General features: G+C 37.1%; 1 protein-coding gene across 8 annotated transcripts in view; it reads left to right on the top strand.

Annotated features, from left to right (window-relative positions):
- Positions 1-22,888, top strand: part of INPP4B (inositol polyphosphate-4-phosphatase type II B) — a 333,154-nt gene extending 310,266 nt beyond the window's left edge. For 7 of the 8 annotated variants that reach the window (XM_074823728.1, XM_074823726.1, XM_074823723.1 and 4 more), the window contains one exon: positions 16,196-17,556. In XM_074823728.1, coding sequence (XP_074679829.1) covers positions 16,196-16,370 — 175 coding nt within the window. In that variant the 3' untranslated portion in view covers positions 16,371-17,556. Of the gene's footprint in view, positions 1-16,195; positions 17,557-17,598 lie in introns of those variants that run through there. The other variant, XM_074823724.1, reaches the window with a different exon arrangement.
- Positions 22,889-23,373: the final 485 nt, after the last annotated feature.

Here is a 23,373-nt window from a genome sequence, read left to right as displayed (position 1 = left end):
TGGCTGCACGGTTAAAGCCTTTTTCCCTCCTGCACACTGCTGAACTGGTTTGTAAACTGCCGGAGTGTTGGTGGATAGTCCTCCCTCAACATCACACTGAATAAAGTCCTCTCTTGCTTTTTTACTACGTTGCTGCCTAGGGGAGGAGATTGCTCCCTGTGTCCTCTTTCTCTGTAAAAATTTGCTACTAAAATGATATTATCAGCAAATTTGTAGACAATTGCTTTAAATATATTTTGACATTTCTGTTATGCAGATTAACACCACTTGCCATGTGAAGATGCTTACTTGAATTCATTCTTAAAGTGAGCTAGTACATGTCAAACCTCCACTGTGCTGTTTATTTTCCCTCTTGTGCAGTGGCAGTGGCCCAAGAGGTGCTGCCAAGTAGAGGGGTATTCATTTTACTTCTGTAGGATTCGTTTTCCCCCGTTAACCTGCCTTGCTGCATTCTGTAAGATATTGTTGTGTTCTCATTGCAATTTACTTCCTTCTGCTCTTTCTTGAAGGGAAAATTATGTTGTTTCATGAAGGCCTTAGGGTGGATATGGACTTAGGCTTCATGCTTACTTTGCTCTACAGAAGTATTAGAGTATTTTTTGTGACGAAGGTTATTGTCTGGCTGGCTGTAATTTGTAATTTTAATCTGGTAGATTAAAAATCAGTAAAATATTTTTCTGGCTAAAGAACATTGAAATCACCTTTTGGTGGTGCCTTGACAAGGCAACATTGCATACAGCAAAGTTTTTCTTCCTAAGTATGTTGGTCTGTGTGGTGTAGCACATAACGTGCACACATACACATAATTACAGTCAAATAAAATGTAGAAACGTAAAAATTGGTGTATTTCATTTTGTCACATGTTGCTGTTTTATTATGTGACTTAATTATATGAATTTTTTAAAATGGCTTACAAACTTTACAAATATTTTTCCAAGACAAGAAACAGTTTTTAGAGTACTTCATTTCTGAATCACTGTGGTTTCTGATTGTTTTGCATGCTTTGACTGGCAGTTAAAATTTAGTTAAAAGGCTTGAGACCTTCATGTCCTGTGTTGCCCTGTAGGTTTACTATCTTCAGGTGAAGATAATTTTTGTAGATTAAGATTTTACTGAGGTAGAATTGCTGGGAAAATTTGTTCACTTTATTTAATGTGATAGAGCTATTGTTCTTGGTGTTTCAGGGAGGATAATGAAACTTGAGTGTACCAGCATTTTTCAAATCAGACACTTTTTCTCACTTTCAGACAACAGGTATTCATAGAATCATGCAATGGTTTGGGTTGGAAGGGACCTTAAAGACCATCTAGTCCCAATCCCCCTGCCACGGGCAGGGACACCTTCCACTAGACCAGGTTGCTCAAAGCCCCGTCCAACCTGGCCTTGAGCCCTTCCAGAGAGGAGGCAGTCACAGCTTCTCTGGGCAACCTGTGCCAGTGTCTCACCATGCTCACAGTGAAGAATTTCTTCCTTACATCTAATCTAAATCTGCCCTCTTTCAGTTTTAGTATTCAGTGGTAAGAGGGTGCTGAGCAAACACATAGCACAGCAGTCTAGAAAGGTATTTGTAGTCTTAGCTGATTTTTAAAAATTATTTTGTGACAGAGGTATATCAGATTCTGTGTTTTCAGTCCCAAAGGCAATCATTCTTCCTCCTGTCATGAAGAATCTGCCTCCGTGCAGCACAATAGGGATAACAAAACTCATTTCAGTCTCAATTTAAGTTTAATTCCAAGGTAAAACTTGAAATGAGGTGGTAATGAACTTGAACTTACGGTTTTGATTATCTCCTGCTCAGTGCTCAGACACAGTAAGGTATTTTCCAGACATAGTTCTGTTCTGAGAGTGTTTGTCTCTTGAGCAGACTAAAAACTGAAATTTTCTGCTTTGCTTGCTGTTACAGTTAATATAGTAAGAACATTTGGAATTCAGCTCTTAGGTTTGAATCAGACCTACTTAAATACATACCCAAAAGAAGAAAATCATTGTGCTTGTCGTGACGTGATAATTCTAGAAAAGAATGAGTTAGTAAGACGAAGAGACTGATCCTCTGAAACAGAGAATGATCAAACCAGTTAAAACCATTTGGAAAGCAAAACTCACAAATGTGTTCCACAATCCCAGCTGTGCAGTCTGGTGGGTACTGTGGTGATAACAGCCACAATCTCTTTCAGATTCTTTGGATTTGGTCATGTATGTCTTTTCTAAAATGCCAGTTTGTGACAAGCAGCCTTTCTTTACCTGAAATAAAACTGCAATAGCTCTAGCAAAGTCTAAGGAACTAGAGCAACAAACGCTGGCTAGAAATTTGTCATCAGAGGTCTCTGGTGAGCCCTGTCCCGTCCCCTGCTCCAAGCAGCCACACCAGCCGTATCACAAGCATGGAAGGGAATGCAGGTCTTTATGATGTTGTGATCAGTCCTTTCTGGCCAGTCTGTTCTCCGCTAGCAGTTCACACTAGTTAAATTGAGAAGCACCCTCTGCCCATGCATTTGGCTTTTCTAGGCACAGATGTGATTACAAACCTCCCCAAATGTGGCTTTCTGCAGTGTGGACTTCACTGATCTCTATGATAATATATAACCAGGTGGAATAGCGAGCCCAACTGGACTAGCAGAAGTCAAAAGACCTTTTCCCAGAGAGGACCAACACCTGCTATTACGGTGGGCTGCTTTATGCAAATACTACCACTTTGTTATTACTGCATTACAAAATGCATTAAGCATCCAATTTCCTTTGTAAATGAAGCAATGTATTACCTCAATAGCTACTTTTGAAGCTATCTGCAGCTTAAAACACAGATGTTAAAACTAATGGAACTAAATGAACCCCCTCTGAAATGTAATCCTTGAATAGAGAAGTGGTTTTAGTAGGGTTTTTTTAATTATAAAGTTTATTAAATGAAATACATATTATAATGGAGAGGAAAAAGTCAAATGATCTTTTATGGCAAAAATAAAAACTTTAAACTTGCTATCCATACTCCATTAGGTATGGAATGCCAAAAGAGAAATAAAAAGACATTTAATCTTGTTGCAGAGCTTAATGTTCTATATCACATTGTAACATAGCCCAAACCAGACAATTGCTTGCTCATAAATCTATTTTTTTTCTTTTATTCACATTACAGACAAAAATCAAGACTGTCCTTTAAAAATAGTCTGTTGTCAAGGGAGCTTGAAAGTTTATGTTGTTAGCCATCATGTTCAACCGTATTTATGGTGCTGGAAAGAAAATCGGAGGCTTGTGTGGTTCATTTTGTAAGTGATGCAGTGGTAGCAAAAGTATGGGCTAGAGATCATAAAGCTCTGTAAAAGTGTGGAGAAAAAAACATTGGGCAATTAACCACTGGAGATTTTTTTTCCAAAGCCCATTGAATTCAGTGCAACACTCATAATCAAGCTGTTTCTTTCATAAAACTTTAGATACCTATCATATGACTGTCTAGGTTAAGAATTCCTGTTCCTGATACACACCTTGCAGGATGGTTAACTACCTGATTTAGAGGCTCTGAATCATCCTGTGGGTGTTCTATAGACAAGTGGGAAGCCTGGGCTGTTAAATTTGGCACCTAAAGACTTGCTGCTCCAGGTTAGGGAGTATATGATGTGTTGCCTTTTGAAGGATTTGGATCAGATTTTGGAAGTGTGTTTTGTAGTTATCCTAGTAAACTACTAAAGGTAAAATAAAGGTAGGAGAGCAAAACTTAGCATGGGGGAGCTTTGCTGGCATTGGCACACTACCTATTGTGTTTTAAACATAAATTTGTCACTAGACACCAATTTATTATTGTGGGGTTAGGGAAGCCAGAAGTTATTGTGTTGGGATTTTTTTTTTAAAAAAAAAAAAAGTAAAATAAGTTAAAAGTGCACTGTTAAATTGCTGTTTAACCTTCAGCCTCTACAATATTTGGGCTGCTTCCTTTGTTTATCTGCTTAGTTCCTGTGGTAAAATAACTACTTCATGCTTTGATGGTTTGGGGGTAAAAGTCCACTTTTGTTAGTTTCCTTGTTTATATAGAGAGCAGTAGCCATAAATCAAGGTACTTAAAGTGCCATTATCCTAAATTGCTGTTTATACATATTTTTTTATATAAACTTTTTAATTTGATAGCTCTTCTGGACACAAAGTTACTTTAGCTTGCATAATTTTGGGAACACTATGAATTCTGCAAATATTTAGCCATTTTAAGTAGATGTGTAGAAGTTTTTTTCAAAACTTTTTTCAGTGTTTCAGTAAAAGTTCTAATTTTTCTACCATTGTGATTTGATGTATTTATTTTTGAAAAAGAACATATTTATAGCCAGTATTCCTTAGTAAATATATGCAGCTAGTCATTTGAATGAATGGGAGGAAGAGGAAGCTTTCTAAAGTCTCTTCTCTTTAGGGAGGCAAATGTTTGGTAGATAACTCTTTTCTTGTCCTCAGGTTGTCTGTTACTTCTTCAGTTATTAATTATTCTGAACTCAAAAAAACATAATTGGGCCAATGTAAAACTGTCATTTTTCCACTGAAATTTTCATTAGCTGTGAGTAATTCCAGCTTAAAATGGATTATCGAGTTTTAAATTTTCTGCAGCGTTCTGCATGTATTTTATTACTATGCACCATACTTGGGAAAATGTCATTTATTATTTCATATACCAAAATATTCTGTCTGCATTGCTGTACATACTCGTCTGACAAGTGCTGTTGCTGGCCTGCCCTCACATGCCTTCAGCTTTGTTTGAATCTCATATCCACAATCATTAACTATTCATGCAAAGAGCAAAACCGAACAAAAATAGTTTAGAGCATTTCTGCTACTTGTTTGCTTTAACTATGTTGTAAGAGAGCAGAAAGGATATTATTAACCTAGTGGTACATAAACAGTGCACAAGCCAACTCTGCCCCCTGTGTATATCAGTGAGATAACAAGAGATGCCTGTAGCTTGGCAGGGATAACTTTTTAAAATTACTTTTGCTGTTTAATTGCAGCTTTTGTGTTTTATTGATTTTGTTTAAGCTGTCACTAACAGCGCATTAATAGAACATTACAGGATTTATTTTTAACTAACACAGAATTGAATACTAATAAAATGAGACAAGCATGATTCCAGCATCCTTTCCATGTCTAGGCTGGGCTCCAGTAGGGTGATGTGAAGCTCATTTAGTTTCTAGTAAAGGTTAATTGAGAGCAAAACTATGAGAATGGTTGAGATCTTTTAAAAAAGAACATTGCATACCTGTCCATATATATTTGTGTTCACGGCAGAGGATAATTTAAGCAGTTTAAAAGTCCTGGTCTCTGCTGTGTTCTTACCAGTGCGGTAAATGTATGCTCAAAAGGGAAATTGTTTAGTTACTAGAAGCCTGTAAGTGCTGTCCAACAGCCACAGAAACGCAGTATTAACCAAATACAAGGAAAGCAGCAGCCTGCTCAGACTAGAGTAGGTGGCTGCACTTTTTCATAGTTCATTGGTCACAAGCAAGTGCTAGAGAGGACGGTGAATGCTGACACATCTCATCAGGCCCTGAAAGACGGCATTGTTCCCCGTGAGGTTAATGTGGGATATGTTACAAGATAATTGAAGGGCGTTAGCATTTATTAGAAATTAAAAGGGAAGCAGAATTTCTTCAGGCCTGGCATTTGGGGAGGATGAAGTGTTTCTAATTAATGACCTGTGTGCTTTTTGGCTGCACTGTAGATTTTTCTGTTCGACCACCTGGCCTCTGGCTCACAGTTACTCAAGCCAAGCACTTTAAACATGTGAATAAGTGTTACTGGTTTTCTTAGTGATTAAAGAAAAACATGACCAGAAACATGAGCAATACCAGGATTAATGTCTCTCAGACTTGACTGGGTTGAGAACTGCATTCTTAAGAAGAGAGTGTAAAATAGAAGGTGCTGAAATTGCTTGCAGCACAATCTTATTCAGCGTTGTGCTCTAGGGACACCGAGGTTATTTCAAACGACAGTTTTTTTCTGGAAAATTGGTGCAGTGTTTAGATAAAGTGGGAGCACCATGAGATGATGTCTCACTGAATTGTTTCTTAAACTGTTTTCCTTTCAGTATGCAAAATAACCAGCGTTCATAATAGAGTAGAACGCACTGCAGACAGAGATAACTCACCACCACCTCAGTGAGGGAAGATTTATACCCTCCTGCTACCTTCTGTGTCCCATCCTGGGGAAGAAAGGAAGGAAATACTTAAACATTGCTACCAGCTTGCTGCTTCTTCAGAAGAAAATAATAATAAAATATAGATGGATAAGTTTTCCACAAAATCTTGGATGTTTCCAATTTTATGTTACATGTTTTGGAATTTTCATAGTAAAACACCCTCTTTTCCCCAATTAATAAGCATTTTAAAAATAGTATACATTCTGCTTACTTGTAAGTGATGGCAACTACCACCATTAGTGAACAGCTCCACTGCTGTACTGCTTTGCACTTCCACATGCAGCTTGCTGCAGATGTGCTTGGGACATTCATTCTTAAAATATCTCTATCCCAGAGACTCCAAAGTTGCAGGAATTGGCAGATTTCTGTAGGTTTTTGCAAGCTGCATTTCCCAAGGCATTGTAGTGATAACTCTGGTGAGAATGTTTCCTCACTACTGATTGCATGTTTGAGGGAATACAGTCTGCAATATAGAAAAAAGGGATTTAAAAAAACAGTTCAATCCAGGTCAAGAAGTAAATTGGCATTTTTCAGATCTGTCAGTGACTTACCTCATCATTGAGTGATACTTCCAGTGTAGTGAACTCTTCTTTTTCTCTTCGGGGAGTCCTGAACTTAGTTCACAGAGCATATCCTGAGAGCTGCATCTTTGATCTTTGGCAAATTGCGAATTATTGTGACTGCACTGAGCCAAACCATGTCCTTCACTTCTTTGTAACAGTAAGGAAAATGTAGCATTATTATAGAGGGGAAGATGTTTGCCCCGTGTTATAATTTGTTTGTTTACTCCTTGCTGCTAGCAAAGGCTTAGGGATGCAGGACATAAATACATTGCTTATCAAATCTTTATAGTGATGTCAAATCTTCAAAAGGTCATTTTTTTCTGGAATTTGTAGGAGCAAAACTGTCATCTCTTCACTCTCCCCATCAGTGCAGTGCTATTTTTGCTTAAAAAGTGATGGTCTATGCTAATACTCACTTTTTAAGATATGATGAAGGGAGCTAGAAGACTATGTCTGAAACTTCCTGAGAAACCTGCAGCAACATTCAACATAAAAATTTCCTTATGTAAGTGTGACAACAAAGAGAAAAAGCTTGTAAAATATACATATATAGTGTTTAAAAAATTTCAGCTTTAGTCCTCCTCCTTTGTACTTGGGGAAGAAAAGTAATTCCTTCTGAGAACAAGCTCCAAAGAACTTCTAAATAGATGCTAAAACAAAACAACTGAAGAGAAAACAGTCACATCCACTCTTAATTTTTCATAGACAGGGCTTGTTCTTCAAAGTCTCTACATACTACCTATTACCAGAAAGGACAACAAACACTTCCAAGGCAATTCATGAGAATTTCAGTCCAGCCCTGTCATTTGCTCTGAAGGAAGTGCATGGAAAACGTAGTGCATTTGGGGCTAAATAGGATGTTGCTTGCATTTTATAAAACTCTCTTAGTTATGACTAAATTTAACCTGCTAAAGAAAAGAGAAGGTGGTTTATTGATAGGATTGTTGGGGTGCAGTCTCCAGATTGCTACAGTCTGCATCCCAGCCGATGCATTTTTGGGTAGGTCATTTTGGTTAACCACCTACCCAGCCTAAGTAGGGGAGCTTTCTTTGCTGCCTTTAGTGCTGCTGGTACCAGTGCTTGTGCACCAGCTGAAATGAGGTGCATTTTTCATGATCGGGGAATCCACACGTGCATTAACTCCCCTTGCATAAATACACCCACGTACTGTGTGCGGTACTAGTGCTGAAAGAACGGCTGGGATCAGAGGAGATCAGATCTCAAACAGTTAATGTGTTTTAAAAAAAGCCAGTATCAGTAGGTTGGTTGAAAGTAATTAATGAACTGGCATTATTTACTTGAAATGGAAGAGCAGTTTTCAGATCTTTGCTGTGATTTATTTTATGATTCACACATTGGTTAATCCCATGAAGAGATTATGTGAATTGGTGTCATTAATCAGAAGCAGTCACATTCCTTCTTTTGTATATCTCAAACTAAGTTGCAGGTACAATATTCAAATTTATACTTATTGCTGTTCAACACCCTCCTCACTTAAAACGACCTGAATTACAAATGCAGCATAGAGTCAGTGATCCTCTGTTTACACCAACAGTTCTCTCTGACCTTACTTTTGTCCTCCTACCCATAGATTTGAACATGTAGAAATTAATGTCAGATTTTAGGCATCATTGTTCATGCATGACTGTTTAGTTGTACAGCAAGCCTTTTCTGCCTCTTAAATCAGCTTTTCCACTTGTCCTCACCATGGGGAAGAAAAGGCTAAAAAAAATCTTTTCCAGAAGAAAAAAGGGTGATTCATAAAGATTTTTCATGGTCAACAAAGTATTTAAAACCTGATTAGACATATGAAAGAGAATTTATCATGGATTTATGTTTCACTGTTCTGTGTGAGCTAAATGTGTAATCACATCCCTGGTAAAAATCCCTTGCTATGATAGAAACAAACTAGAAACAAGTGTGACTCACTAGCCAATTATATTAGTGCCATCACCTTATGGAAGGGAAATGTCTTGTATGTTCAGAACTTACTTGAAGGATGTAGTCTTCCTCATTTCACACATGTTCAGATCACTAAGAAACCTGAGATTTGGTTTACGGGTTAGTTATGGGTTTTTGTTCGGTTGTTTTCCTGCATAAAGACATAGATTTCATTTGCTTTAATACTGGTTGCATGTTGGATTGCATTTCAAACTTCACAAGAGAAGTTTGTCAGGAAAGGTTTTGCAATTTTGTCCTGAGAATTTCCCGTATATGTAATCCTAATACTTTATAGAAGAGTGTCTGGGAAGATTATTAGACCCATATTTTCTGATAAAAAGAGAAACCCCTGTAGAATTGATGTGTAATACTGCACAGCAGTATTGGTAAATAGTAGAATGAAAAGGCAAATCCTTTGCTTGGAGTACAATGCAGGTGAAAATCATGTTTCAAAAACTACTCAGCTGTCTTGGCAGGTAAAGAAAAATCTCTCCTGCAAACCCATCACTTTTCAGTTCTGAAGCTAATCTCGCACATGCTTACCAGAATGACTTTGCAGGACTTGGAGCCTCTGCCCATACTTGTAAATTAAAAACTGCTGGGGAAAGTTTCTAGGACATGATCTCAGTGATTTCGTACAGTGAAATTATTATATGTTTCCTGGCACAATTTTGGCTAATTTTAGCACTCTCCTAGGTATTCCTGGGCAGTTTGGGAGTTGGCACAACCAAGAGACTCTTTCCACATGGTGGCCTCTGGTTGGCCATCTCTTTTAGCACATAAGGGGACACAGGGACATAATGTGAACTTGATTTTGCTCTTTGGCTGCAGCAGCAGGGAACTGCTGAGGGTGGATTTAAGCTGCTAACGTAGGTGTCTTAAAAGCGGCAGTGAGAAAAATGGGTTGTGATTCTGACTGGAATGTTTTGCTTGTTTTTATTATATTTCCATTATATTTGTCAATGTTACTAATTTACCACATAGTTACTCTTTATTGTTGGAGGGAAAAACCATTCCTGCAGGTGTTCTGTATCAGGGAAATACTAAGGAAAGGAAAATATTCATTCTTCTGCAATCAGAAGAGATTTCTGAAGTTCTAGGTTTAACAGTGGTGGAGATGTATATTATCAAATGCTTATTATCAAATGTTTTGTGCATATTAGATGTAAAGCTTGAAGCTGCCCTTTCATCTATTCTTCAGAGTTAATGGCATGTTAAAAGTAAACATTGACAAACAGTGGGGGTTTTGCTCTGTGGTGAGCCAAGGATTTTAGGACAGAATGAACCAAGCTGGAAATTTTTCTGTTTTTCAGATCCATCTGAAATGCTGTCTAAACAAACTAAAAATGTTTAACCTAGTCTTTAATATTCCTGCAATTTCTCTCTGACTCTTTCTAATATAGGACGATATTTCAACGAAAATTGCTTTCATACACAAGAAATCAAAATATTTTTCTTAGATCTTCCCCCTTCCTCGGCTGAAACTGTCACATACGGTCTGATATAATGAATAGGTCTTGGTTAACCTGTACTGTATTTTCAGGAAATTTATTAAATGCCAAACAATATCTGAGCTCTAGCTCTATTCTCTAATTTTGGTAAATAACAAAGTACCTAACTTGGGAATTATTTTACTTGTTATTAAACTGTAATCATGTGAACAAACAAATGGTGCTCTGATGTTTTATCATTGCACGCTAGTAAACAATAGATGAGCACATGCTTTTGTGCTTTATTTTTTTGAAGTATGGATATCTTCCTAAATTTTATCTCAGAATTAACTTAGTGTCTTCCACTTAATCTAGAGAGGACATACAATCAGATAATAAATTGTGAATAGCTGGTTCAATCTGTAAGACTCCACACCTCTCAGGAAGGACGCTGCAGAGAAGGATTGCAGGGAGATGTTTCCATAGCCCAGAGCAGGAGTGAGTTGTGCTGGTTTATTGACAGCAAGTGCGGGGTGTGCCTCTCTTTCACTTGCCCCAGGAAACTCAAAAGCAGCTGAGGTGACAAAATTGGTGGGAAATTTGGACATTTATAATTAGTTTGACTTCAGCAAGAACACATACAGATCAGAGGGAAAGAAAGCAACTGTGTAAATTTAATTTTGACTTCACCATTCCTTTCAAAGAATCCATGTCTGTCAGTGTGATCACATGAGGTAACAGGGTTTTCCTGGATGTGGTTGTGTGGTTGTAGGACCAAGTGTCTGAACCACTATGGCCTGCCCATAATGGTGTTTAAAATCTGTACCATGACCATAGCTGAGCCTCCAGTACCCTGCTGTTTCTGGCCAGCTCCTCTAAATGGAATTTTTTTCTCTGGATTGACTGAGAACCCATAGTAACAGTGCTATGATTTTGAGTGCAAAAAACTGAATTACTGTATATTAACTGTTTTTCAAGATCTAAGTGTCATGTCAGCTACATCATTTATCTGCTGCTTGGTCAAACTCAGTGGGCAAGCCTCATGTTATATGATGCACTCTCCTTTTTATTTTCTAAGTAATGGCATTAGAAAAGTAATGTGTTACAACAAAACAAGGAGAGAAGAAAGGAGCAGGGAAATAGAGTGTGTGGGCAAAAGCAAAAAGAATAGGTGGGAAAAAAGTTGCGGTAGAAAAGGTAAAACAAAAAGGGGGGGGGGGGGGAGTAGTGTGACAATTTGATAAACAGATTGTTTGTACTGTTGGTGTATGTTTAAATAGCAGCTGCCTCCAAATCACTGACTGAATTCATCAGTATTCTTACATATGAGGTTGCTCATCAAGTTCAGTAATGCCAGTTGTTTGTTTTGCACCAGAGTAGAGATTATAGGCTCATATAAGCAGCAAAAATTGATTTCTAGCATCTTTTACTTTGTTTCATACCATCTAGATTTGAGGAAAATTTCGTAAGTTTTTGGCAACAATATGCATCAGAAAAAGAATTATTGTAAAGATCATTGATAGAGAAGATGTCTCTGATGGTTTCTTTCCTATATCTTCCATTTTGAAACAATGCAGAAACACTTTTTTATTTTTTACAAATTGTTGGAGGTTTTATTGTATCAACTTTATCTTTCAGCAATAAAAGTTTGTTGTCCAGTATTCCTTTATATATTTTACCTGAGTTCTGCTCTGATTCAGCAATCCTCCGGACTAGGCTGAGATCTATTTATTTCCTTCTGAATCACGTTTTATTCTTCTAGATGTCACAGTGCAGCATCCTCATAATGGCCAGGAGATATTCACAAGGATCCCATCTTTCCCGTTTGAAAAAGTTAAGGCTACCTTCTAGGACTGTAGTGCTGCATGTTGGAACAGTTTTTTTCTCTGAAGCATTTCAGTGAATCACAGTATCATGTATAGTGTAGCAATTAAGCTGCTTTCACTCCAAAACCTTTTTTTTTTTAAAAAGGCAAGCAGAACAGTATTCTGTTTAAAATGTTTGAGAGGGCTGAAATCACGCTTTAGAGAAGCTGCTTCTTCAAAGTTCTGGGTTGTGATAGTGTTAAATAAAAAGAACAGGTAAGTAAGCAAAGTTGCATAAGATCGAGAACGGTTAGCAATCCCATCTATTTGAAGAAATGTCTGTGCTGCTATTGTTCGATGGGATTAGAGAAACATCTCACTTTTGCCATTTTTGTGTGTCAGCACTGGAGTTTGACAAGAAAATCCCAGCAGGCCCAGAAACTGCTTGCTTGAGTCTGTCTGCCAAAAAGGAAAATTCCCCCAAAGTAAGCATGCTATTAGACATGAATTCAGACTGAAGTCACTGCTAGCACACAGATTCCTTGTGTTGACAGAAAGCTGACTATCTATTTTACCTGAAGCACTGCTTTAGGACAATTTAGCATTTCCAGTATCATTAATAGCTGGAGCTGGAGCAGTTCTAACATGAGAAGCCTATATCCCAAAGTGTTAAAATGCATCTCCTCCAAAAATTTTGCACAGGGGTGTCAGTGTGATTGATAATCAAAAGGCAGAATGTGCCCTTGTATGTGTGCTTGACTTTATAAGGACTCGAGAGGCTTCTTTTTCCTCACACCATTTTCATTGTCTCTGCTCCACTGCTTAGAGGTTCAAAAAATTTATCATCTGAATTTAAAAACAACAGAAAATACCTGCTGTTTTCCCTTTGTCTCATTTGATAGGCATGCAGCATTATCCCAATAGGAGTTTAAGATGATAAAACACCAAGTGAGCTAGAAGGCAGACTGAAATGGTTATATCGTCATTAAACTTACGGCACCCTTGGCTGTTGTGATGTATTTGTGCTATGTTGTAAGCCTCAAATGAACAATTTGAAAGTAAATGAATAAAAATAGTACTATAGGTTAGAGAAGTGTTCATTACCCCAGATGTTATGGATTTAGAAGCTTTCACTATTCCCCTTAAAATTGTGTGTGTGTGTGAAATAAAAACTTGCTGGATATTTTGGGAGTCTTGTTCCTTCCCTTTGGTGTGAGTTCAGAGCTGTTAAGAGTATGGTTTGTGATGGAGAGAACATCCAAAACTATGGCTACACCTTCATGCCATAATAGAGGCAGCCGTCACTCTGTTCTGGTTGTGCTGAGTGTCAGTCAGAAGCCAAATAAATCCAGCTGACACGGCACCAGCTGGATTCATGCTGTTTGCAGTAAAACTTCTCCAGGTTTTGATGAGCCAGGGGAAGCAGTGTTGTCACGCTGCTGACAGCTGGGTGTAGGGCCTCGCTTTGTTTAACTAGATACATTAGTCACTGCGGAGAACACTTAAAGATGTGTTAGAAGACATTGTTGCTGCAGTGCATTGAAAAGTATTAGCAGAGCTTAGCAAGGCATCTGACCGTGATCAAATATTCCTCTTAAATTAAAAGCATGTTTAGGTATTCTGCTCAGCCTGTTCTTAGGTAGCTAATAATGGAGTTGGATCTTCTTGCTCTATTTTGAGGATGTCTTATTGAATCATGCATAGAATGATGTGACTAATTTGTGAAACAGAAGTCCCTGCGCATCAGCTGTTCACTGTGGTTTTCCTGGGGGGAAGATAGGACTTTTTATGTTGAAAGACACTGATCATTCTTTTCAGCATATTAAAGAACAAATGTACCGTAGGCTTTTCTATTGGAAAAAAAAAAAAAAAAAAAAGAACAAATGCCTTTTATCTGTATTTCCATCATTACATCTGCATAAATCTCACCAATGCTAATGGGACTTGTAGCAACATAGATAAAAAACAGTCACACTGTCAATGAGATTTGGAGTAAAACAGACCAAGGCACACCACAGAAGTAAGAGGGTTCATCCCTGTAGGGGCAACCTGCAAGCGTGTAACTCAGCCCACTTAGAATAAACTCTTGGCATACAAAGCTAAGGCTCTGCAGAACAAAGTACCTAACAGTGGCTAATGCAGTGGCTGCGCAAACTTACTGAACTCTGAACTTTGTTGCTGCCTAGATAGATCTTTTCAGGAAAAAAAAAAAAGTTTGGTTTCTGCATCTGCTCTGCCATAGGCACACGTATGAAGTCTGATGGAAGACACCCAGAAGGACAGTCCAAAAGCACCTGGGCTCTGTGACTGGGAAAGAATAGATGGGACTATGAGGGTTGAGCTCAATTGTGGGCATAATGGGAGTAAGCTGAAACCAGAAAGGAGTAAAAAGGGGTGAGGGGACAGTGCAAAAGGGTCAAAGAGGCAGACTTGTGGGATCCTGAGAGATTAAGAAAGGAGCAGGAAAAATAGCAAGCAGCACGTTTTTAAAAGTAGAAAGAAATACATGATAAAGGAGAAAATTAACAAAGAGCAATACAGTTAGTCCTCACAACTGATCACAAATCATAACATTATCATCTTGAGCAGAAGAGGAAGGAAGTTCTTGGGGTGGACCCTAGGACAAAGATGTTAAATGTCTGATAGAGAACACAGAATTATTTATTTCAGTGTAAGCCACGATGTTGACAAACTCAGAACAGCATTCAGTTAGCTTTTTTCCTTGACAGTTTCTGAGAGGATTTTGTCTAAAATACTGTTAGAGTTCTGTCCAGGTTCTATCCATGGACACTTGAAAACTGTAGACCAAAAGCAGCAGACACACTGACACCAGTAATTGCTTTGACCTAGATTCAAATATTAGGGATTCCATTTTTTTATCTTTTATTTCGCTATTTTAAAAGTATGGGTTGTCCTCTTTATTAGTGTAACATACAGATTGAATGTTCAAAGCAAAGAAAGAAATTAAGAACTTAATATGGAAGGCTTCTTTAAAGGGAAAATTGTGCAAGGAATAGTTTTGATAGGCCCCTTTCCTACAATCCCACCTGTAAATGTAGCTCTTGCACCTCCCTTGCTATCTAAGCTCAAGGAACTCAACATTGCCTTTTAACACATGAGTCGGAAAGGCAGGCTTTCTGTAAGATGAAGTGACTGCTGCTGTCCCTGATGTACCCTTCTCATTTTCCTGGGTCTGTGTGATACTGCCTTTACTGCCCTACAGCCTCTTTATGATCTGCCAGAGTTTTTTTTCTTTAGAAAACAGTATACTTGGGACATGTGCTTCTGAAAAAGCACTGTGTTGTAATCTGATATATTTGGATATTCTTCAGTTCAACAGAGAAAAATGGCGAGTTATCTTTTCATCTCAGAAGATTCATAGTAAATAGAAAAAATAAAAATCTTATCGGTCGTTACTGCCCAAAGGAAGTCCATAAAGAGGACTTCTGAATGTGTTCAAATAAAGCTAAAAACAGAGGGATTTAAGAGGTATAGATGAAGTATGCATAATTCTACTTGTGCTACCAAGACTACAACAGAAAAGATTGGCAGTTATTTGAAAGTATCCCTGCTGCTCTGGTAGGGCAGGGACCACACAGCTTACAGTGATGCGGTAGGACTTTGCCGTAAGCAGGTTAGTTCCTAGCCGAGTTGACTGAACAAGGTACAAGGTAATTTTCTTTACAGGAATATAGGTGTGAGCCTTTAAATAAAAAGAACTGCTGTTGACTTCAAAACTGAGTCACCAGCACTGATAGATTTTTGAAGAAGTCAATTTACCATCCTTTAAAACTATTTAAGAATAGTTGTTAGTTCTTTCAAAAAAGAGCATGTGCCCTTTCTATTTCTGCCTATATATTTCCTAATAGATAATGAAGCAGGACTGAAAAGCCTGTGAATACCATGGAGACACTATTTTGTCAGTGTTGCATTATGACATATTCATGACCATTTTTCTTTGCTTCCTTAACCTTTTTTTTTAACTTCCTTATTTCATTCCTTTTTGGTGTATGTGTTCATTTTAGTGATAGTGTAGTTCATCTCATAAGTTATTTAATGTTAACTTGTGAATACTACTCCGAGGCACCTAGCAGGCTTAATAACATATTAGCCACCTAGTCATTGTGCTTCCCATGTCAGCTGTAGAATGCAATAAATATATTGGAAGTACTTAGCATAAATCTATTTCATCGAAATGGCTATATAGTTTCACTTTGTCAAAATACCTACATGTTGGCTTGCTTTGCTGTTTAAATGCTGTTCTATTTGTTCCTAACTTCCCCTGTTTAACAGCAGACAAACCCAGGGAGCACTGAATGAATCGGATGATCCCGAAACAGGCTGTCTAACTGATAACAAGCCAACTTCTCGACACTTCTATCCTGTCGCCTTGCTGCTTGTCAGCTCACACTTGCTGGTTGTGTGGCTTATTTTAAGTCTTGCTTTGCTATTAGCCAAATATCAATAAACTTCACTTGTGTTCCTTTCTTTTCTACAAACAGCAACAAAATAACTTTATCAAAAGGAATTATGCTGTAATATTTCTACAATCTCAGACCCCAAGGATTCGTCTTTAAGATACAAATGTCTGAAATGTACTATGTTTTCGTTATTTTTTTCTGAACTCTAAGAAGTATACTATGCATTGAGTGAATTGATTTGCTCTTTCTGTTCATGGTAAAGCTTTCCCACTGTAATTAGCTCAAAGAAAGCCCACTTACAATGCTGTCACTGTATGCAAGAAGATGTGGAATCCTGAATGCTTGAACCCCTCTTTCCAGAGTAATTAGTCTGACAAAAAAAAAGTTAAAAATGAATTTGCACAACACGAACTAACCCCTAGACAAATATTACAGGGTGGTGGTTTGTGAGACTTAACTTTCATCGTGTTACTTTCATTGTTACTAGCTGATGGGATCTTTTTTGTTTAACAAATGATTACTTTGCTACAGCTAACCCTTTTCTGTCAAGTAACTAAATGGAATAGAGTAAGTTCTGTTTTGTAATGCAATTAACCTGTTTGTAATTGTTGCTTTAGTTGCTTTTGCCTTCAAGACACTTTTATATTCTTTTTAACAAAGTCCTGTTTATGTCTTGATGCACCACTTTGGCACTTGTGACTTTTGTACTGTATGTGAACAAACATCCTTCCTTTATAAAGCAGAGAGTTGGATTGGGCTGTCTGAAAAGCCATTCTCTCTTTTTTTTTCATTGCAAAGCTGAACATACGGGAAATGAAGCAGAGATGAAACTTTCCTTCACAAATCTCTAGGGCCAGACTTAATAAATGCCTTATTCCTAGAATATACATATGTAGGGCAATGTGTACTCTCACATATATAGCAAACAATTTGAAAAAAAAATATGAGAAGGTTTAAAAGGCAAATATATTTCTGGAATTAGAACAAAATGTATCATTAAAGTATTTAAATTTTTTTTACTAAAGTTTAAACCTCAAGGGCAAATATATTAGGGGGAAGAAAATCTTATCACCTATTTCTGAGGGCAATAACTGTACTGGGCCTGGCCTTGGATTTAATTTTGTAAGATGTATCATCACTTGTGGAAAACAAAAATGTAGAGTTGAATCTTTGTTATTTTTACTTCAACTGTTGCTGAAACTCTGCAATGAACAAATAAAGGATATTTATTTATTCTGTGTTTCATGAAGTTGTACTTTTTCCCCCTTTCACTAGAGAAGGATGCCGCATAGAGAATGTACTGAAGAATGTCAAATGCAGAAAGTATGCATTCAACATGATACAGCTGATGGCTTTCCCAAAGTACTACAGACCTCCAGAAGGGACATATGGAAAAGCTGACACCTAAGTTTAACAAAAGTGTAATCAGGAACATACATCATGCTAATTAGTGCATATAAAAATTGCTGTTTATGACTTATTGGGAATGTGTAACCAGTTGAGGTGTTATTTTTATCAGGTTTTATCATTTTACATTAAAATAACTCCAGTTAGTCATTATGAAATAAAATATCGTGAAAAAGCAATGGACTGAATATTCTCAATACCAAATATATTCAACTTTTCTTTGTGAAGTTGAAGCTTAGTCTGACTCATAAGCCAGCTGGAATTAGTTTTTTGGGTCGTTTGATCGAAGATTAAAAAGGGAAATGTCGTTTGCTGTAGGACCTGAGGTTAGCAATGTGGAAGCTGGCATTCTGACTCCAAACCAAAACCTGAGATTTGATTTAAGGGGTCTCTTACTGCAGGAAATAGTGTTTTATGAAACCAGCATAGCACCAGGGTTTTGATCACTGATGATTAAATTCTTCACAGAAGTGTTTATGAAAGATGCTAATGTTAATACCTGGGCTAAATATAATTTTGGTAATTACATTTAGCTTCTTTACATAAGCATGGTAACTTCATAATGTTTTTAGTAATTACAGCCTGTAATTTCAGTAATTCCATTCTGATTCCTTGCAGTTCATTTGGATGTATCATTCTTAGGTTTCTGTACCACAGCCAAATACCACATATTTCACTTTCACATAAATCACATTGAAATCAGGGGGATTAATTCTTCAAGTAAGGTGACCTGAATTTGACTTGTCACGTTCCCATTTACTGTAAACCCTTAAAACTAAATTTTATTTAGTGTTAGGGAAAATTAGTTGTATATACAGAAGCTAATGTATCTTTAGGCTATAAAAACATGTATGTTTTTACAGAGCCTAAGATAAATGTTATAATTATGAGTAACCTGCTGTATTAGGACTAGTTAGCCACTGCAGCTGATTTATATCAAATTTGTAAAGCTGCATGTAGACACTCTAGGATGAAGAACTATCAGCTTTAAAAATGAATGTTAATGCTTCTGCCAGCTTGTGTTAGTCCTGAAATTTGTCTTGCAAAGAACATTTGTGTTTTTTAATTGTATCTATTTATTGCCGCCTTCTGCCTCCCAGAGAGAAATACAATTAAAAAACCCCAAGTATTCACCGGTTACTGACCTTTATGTAATGCATTCATTTTGAGAAAAAAAAATATCTAGAGCAGAAGTGTGAGATTTTACCCTAATGAAACTGCACTGGGAATTTGAGCATCTGTAGGAAATTGTAATTGCCATGGATAAAGAAGTTAATGTTTGCTTGCTCCTATGGAAGTCAAAGAAATCTTGATGCACTGTGGCACTGTGAGTTACAATTTGTTCTTTTTAATCCATTAATGCCCATTACTGGGTGTAAATCTGTAACTATACTAGTAAAAATACATATTTAAGAGCCTGATTCTGCAAACTCTTAATTGGGTGATTACATGGAAATGATCTATCATATGAATAAAATTAAACCCATCGTGTATATTTGCAAGATCAGGCTCTGGGGCTTGTAGGAGAATATCAGGAAGAGATTCTCGTTCCAATATTCATTGACTTCAGTGAAGCCAGGAATTCACCTATACAGTGTATTTACCTGAATAATTGGAACTTTTTCCAAAGTAAAGTAGGTAATTTAAATAGTGTTTTGGTGCATTTGTTGTCTATTTGTATTATATAATGTGCTATCATGAATGACTTCTTTGTTCTTCTGGAATGTATTCCTTCAACATCAGATGTCAGAAGAGTTGGTATTACATCATAGATAATCTCAGGCAGATGAGATGCCTTGATTTTTTTTTGTCATGTACCAGTAGAAGTGGGCACTACTCATTGGTTGGGTGGACGTGTGCATAAATTTGTGTTTGGGTCTTTAACTGTAATACAGCTGATCTGTACAAAACTTTTTTGTGGATTTATGGAACATATCTTTCTAGGAAAGTAATGTTCTGTTAGACTGCCACAGTAGCCCTCGCTATCTGCCATGTTTATTATTAGCTTAAAAAAACTTGTATGGTTTAGAAATGTACAGTTTAGAAATAGTGATAACTTCCTCATGCACCTCTGAAATAATCCCACAGGTGCACAATAGAGAATGCTGGCCTTCCTACAGCAATTCTGAAACAATTTGTAAAAGTCTATGTGGAGATGGGATTTACTGGCGGGTACTATAGGCTCCTTCAGTTCTTTATCTTAGTCCTGTGGGCACTCTGTCAAGTTCAAACTATGAAATTATAGATTTTCCTCTTATCAGGAAAATAGTCTTTCAAGATCTCACCTCAGCATTTTAATCCCATTTGCGTTCTAAATTGCCATTGTCACTCATGTTACTTTTATATTGAAGATCTTTTCCACATTGAAGCCACATTTTTGGAAGGGGGGGAAGGGCATTGGTTTACTGTCCTTTTTGTTTTAACAGCCACTCCCAGTATGTACTTGTGAAATGACATAATCTGTTATTTGTTAAAGGTAATTAAGAAAAAAATCCGAAACCCACATCAGTGTGCTGCAGTGAAACTTCATTGGGTGGGCTTGGGCCATTACAGAAGAGTAGGCTGGGGGTTTGTGCTAAATAAGGCTGAACTTTTTCAGGCAGTTTCTTGATTGGAACATGTTTTTGTAGGTCACGAGACCCTTGTAAAACCCACTGACATGGTTCCAAGTCATCCTAGGCTCGGATGTTTCCTGGTTTGGTCATTGCCTGCTGTGGGCTACTGCAGGTCCGTATAAGCAAAGGCTGTGTCATCAAAGCTGAGTTGTCAGCTAAGCATGGATTCAAAACTAGTGGTTTTTCTGGTTTGCCTTTTACGAAGAAACAAAGGGGGTTTTGCCGCAGGTTGCTGTAGTTACGTTACTTGGAGTACATTTATACTTTGCAGAAGCTGCTTCAAGCCTTGAGCATTGTTTGAATGCTAACAGAGGAGTTTAATAATCCCTGAGGTCTTGCACACGTCCTTGTGGTTCACTGTGAATATCAGAGGAGTAAAATTAAGTAAATGAATTTTTATGAGCAAGCTACACCATTTGTTTTGCAAACGGTTAAGGGTAGCACACTGATTTTGGTGGCGGATTCACATAAAATGTTCCGTATCTGCTCTCTTAAAACTTTTGTAATGTATGATATAAACTGCTTTAAGGAGAGGGCAGTTCTCAAGGGCTAGAAGATGAACATTCAGAAATATATCTGTCATCTAAAGGCAAATCCTGTCTCACAGAAGAAATTATTTCTAGAAATAAGGTCATCAGGATCTGCCTCGAGGAATCCTGAAATAAGGGCTTCTAGCTTTGAATATTTTACAGTGCATTACACGCTTATATGGGGTTTTTGTACCACAGACTAGTGTTTAAATAGAGAGCTAGTATAAAATGTCTAAAAAAATAAGAAAAGGAAAGTTAATGTTTTCACAGAGATTATTGTAATACTGTTATAATACATAACATGCATAGACCTGACATTATTAAGCAGGCAGGTCTCTTCTTCTGAAGTCTTCTTTTGGGGAATTTAAAATACATTGTTGTTAATGTTTATGCTTTGGCTTTTATGGAGCAATTAGGAAACAAATTTTTGATTATGTTATCTGATTTTTGTCTGTGTGAAACTATTTTGATGGAATACTAGCAATGTATGTGTTATAAAGAACAAATGATTTAGGAGAAGAGCTGAAACAAAATATTAACTGAGAAAGAGTCTTAATTAAGTCCTTTGCGATGTTAATTTTTATACTGTCTGAGTTTTGGCATTACATAAGTGAAATAAGGAAATTAACAAACACTTTCTATGTCTAAATCAACCAGTCCTGATGACAATTCACTTATTTGCAGTGACATAAATTGTAATGGTATTCTAAATCATCACTAGTAATTTAGGTGTAAAGAAGTGCAACATAACATTTTGAAGCCCACTGTATAATATGCCTATATTATAAAAATCTTATTTTTATCTCTAGTTTAAACACAAATTTCAGGAAATCTTATGGTCCACTTATAAAAAGCAGAAAATGCACTGAACATCAACTGGTGTAATAAAGACAGAAATTGCATTAAAAACTATGCAGCAAAATTACTTGTGTGAATTAATGTATGTAATCAGTTAACAGTCTTAAACGTATATTGTGTCAGTTGGCTATGTTGTAAACTTGAAACCATTGATATCTATATTTATGCTTTTTTTTATTGTAAAGAAGTGTGCTGTACAGGCAATGCCATGAGACATGAATTTGCAATCAAAGTGCTTTAAACTAATTTACTGTTCTTCAAAACACAAGCTTACCTTGTAAATTGCATGTTAAAAATACACAAATGCTTTTTTAAAGTAAAAAAGAAAAAAAAAAAAAAAAGGAAAATTCCCAGACTTTGGTCTCTAGAGCATTGCTTTTTTTTCCTTAATCATGCAACACATTGACTGTTGTGTTGCCACAGCATTCAGCTTACACTCTGCAGCACCCATTTATTTGCTCTTTCTTTCCTAGCATCTACTGAATAAGTACTATAACAACAATGAATTTCAGCATGATACTCATGATCCAAGACTAAAAACTTGTATTTGCTCAAAGAAACAGGAAATTTAATGGTTCAGAATAAACGAAATAGAGGACACTTGTGAACCAATGTATCCGTATTCCAAAGAGGTTAAACATAAAGCATGGGGTTTGTGTGCTGACAGGGAGAAAGAGCTATGGTAGAAATCTGACTGTGATACTAGAGCACCCTGGATCTGTGGGGTTTGGAGTGGTGAGAGTTGGACTATACTGCTCTTACTTAGATCTCTAACTATTGGCAGTGGTGTTTTGTACTCTTTCCATGCATGCGAAGTACTTCAAAAGTTTTCAGTGCTTCTGTTTTGTTTATGAATGGTCTGACTTTAAAATTTCTAAAATCACAAATTACTTCAGTACTTTTTTTCATTTTGTGTAGCTGTTCCGTGTAATGTTCCTGTGTCACACTCTGGAGCGCATGGGGCTGTGTATAAGTAACATTAAGAGGACTTCAGTCCATAGTGTGTGTTTGTTCAGAGAAATTAAGCACAACTATAGCAATTCAACTCTTTTTATATTTCAGGATTTAACATTTTTGTTTCATTGCTGTCTGTAAGCCATGTCCATTGTACACTGTGTGTATATTTTTATTTAAATAAATGTGATGTTTATTTTTTATGTTTCTGACTTTTTTGTTTGTTATTCATTTTTCATTTTCATTATGGTGGTGTTGCCCAGAGGGCAGACTGTGCATGATGCTGAGCGTGGTTGCGTCCTAAAGGAGTTGGTGGAAGCTCACCCACAGGTCTCGTCACTGCTTGGAGCAAGTATTTAAGAAAAGCTCCAATACAACAGTAAAAAGTGTGCAATGGCCATAAATTAATTGTTCCTGTTGTTCCTAGTCATACTACAACTTTCATCTCAGAACCAGGTGGGTCCTGCATTTTCTAGTTAAAACCAAACAAAATGTTGACCCTTTCACATAACTAGTGATTTGTAGAGAGTTATTCAGCCTAACAGAGGTGGAATCAACATCTTTCATAATGAGGACTGTTAAAAAGGTGACGTGACATGCATTGGCTGGTATTTTGTCTTCACCATCTTAGTGCTGGATGCTAGACCTTGGGAAATAAGTAAGGGTTGTTTCTGTGCTGGTTTTTT

Source organism: Strix aluco, chromosome 4 (assembly GCF_031877795.1).
Source record: "Strix aluco isolate bStrAlu1 chromosome 4, bStrAlu1.hap1, whole genome shotgun sequence".
In the NCBI taxonomy this organism is placed as follows: Eukaryota; Metazoa; Chordata; class Aves; order Strigiformes; family Strigidae; genus Strix; species Strix aluco.
This window is presented reverse-complemented; position numbering and strand designations above follow the sequence as displayed.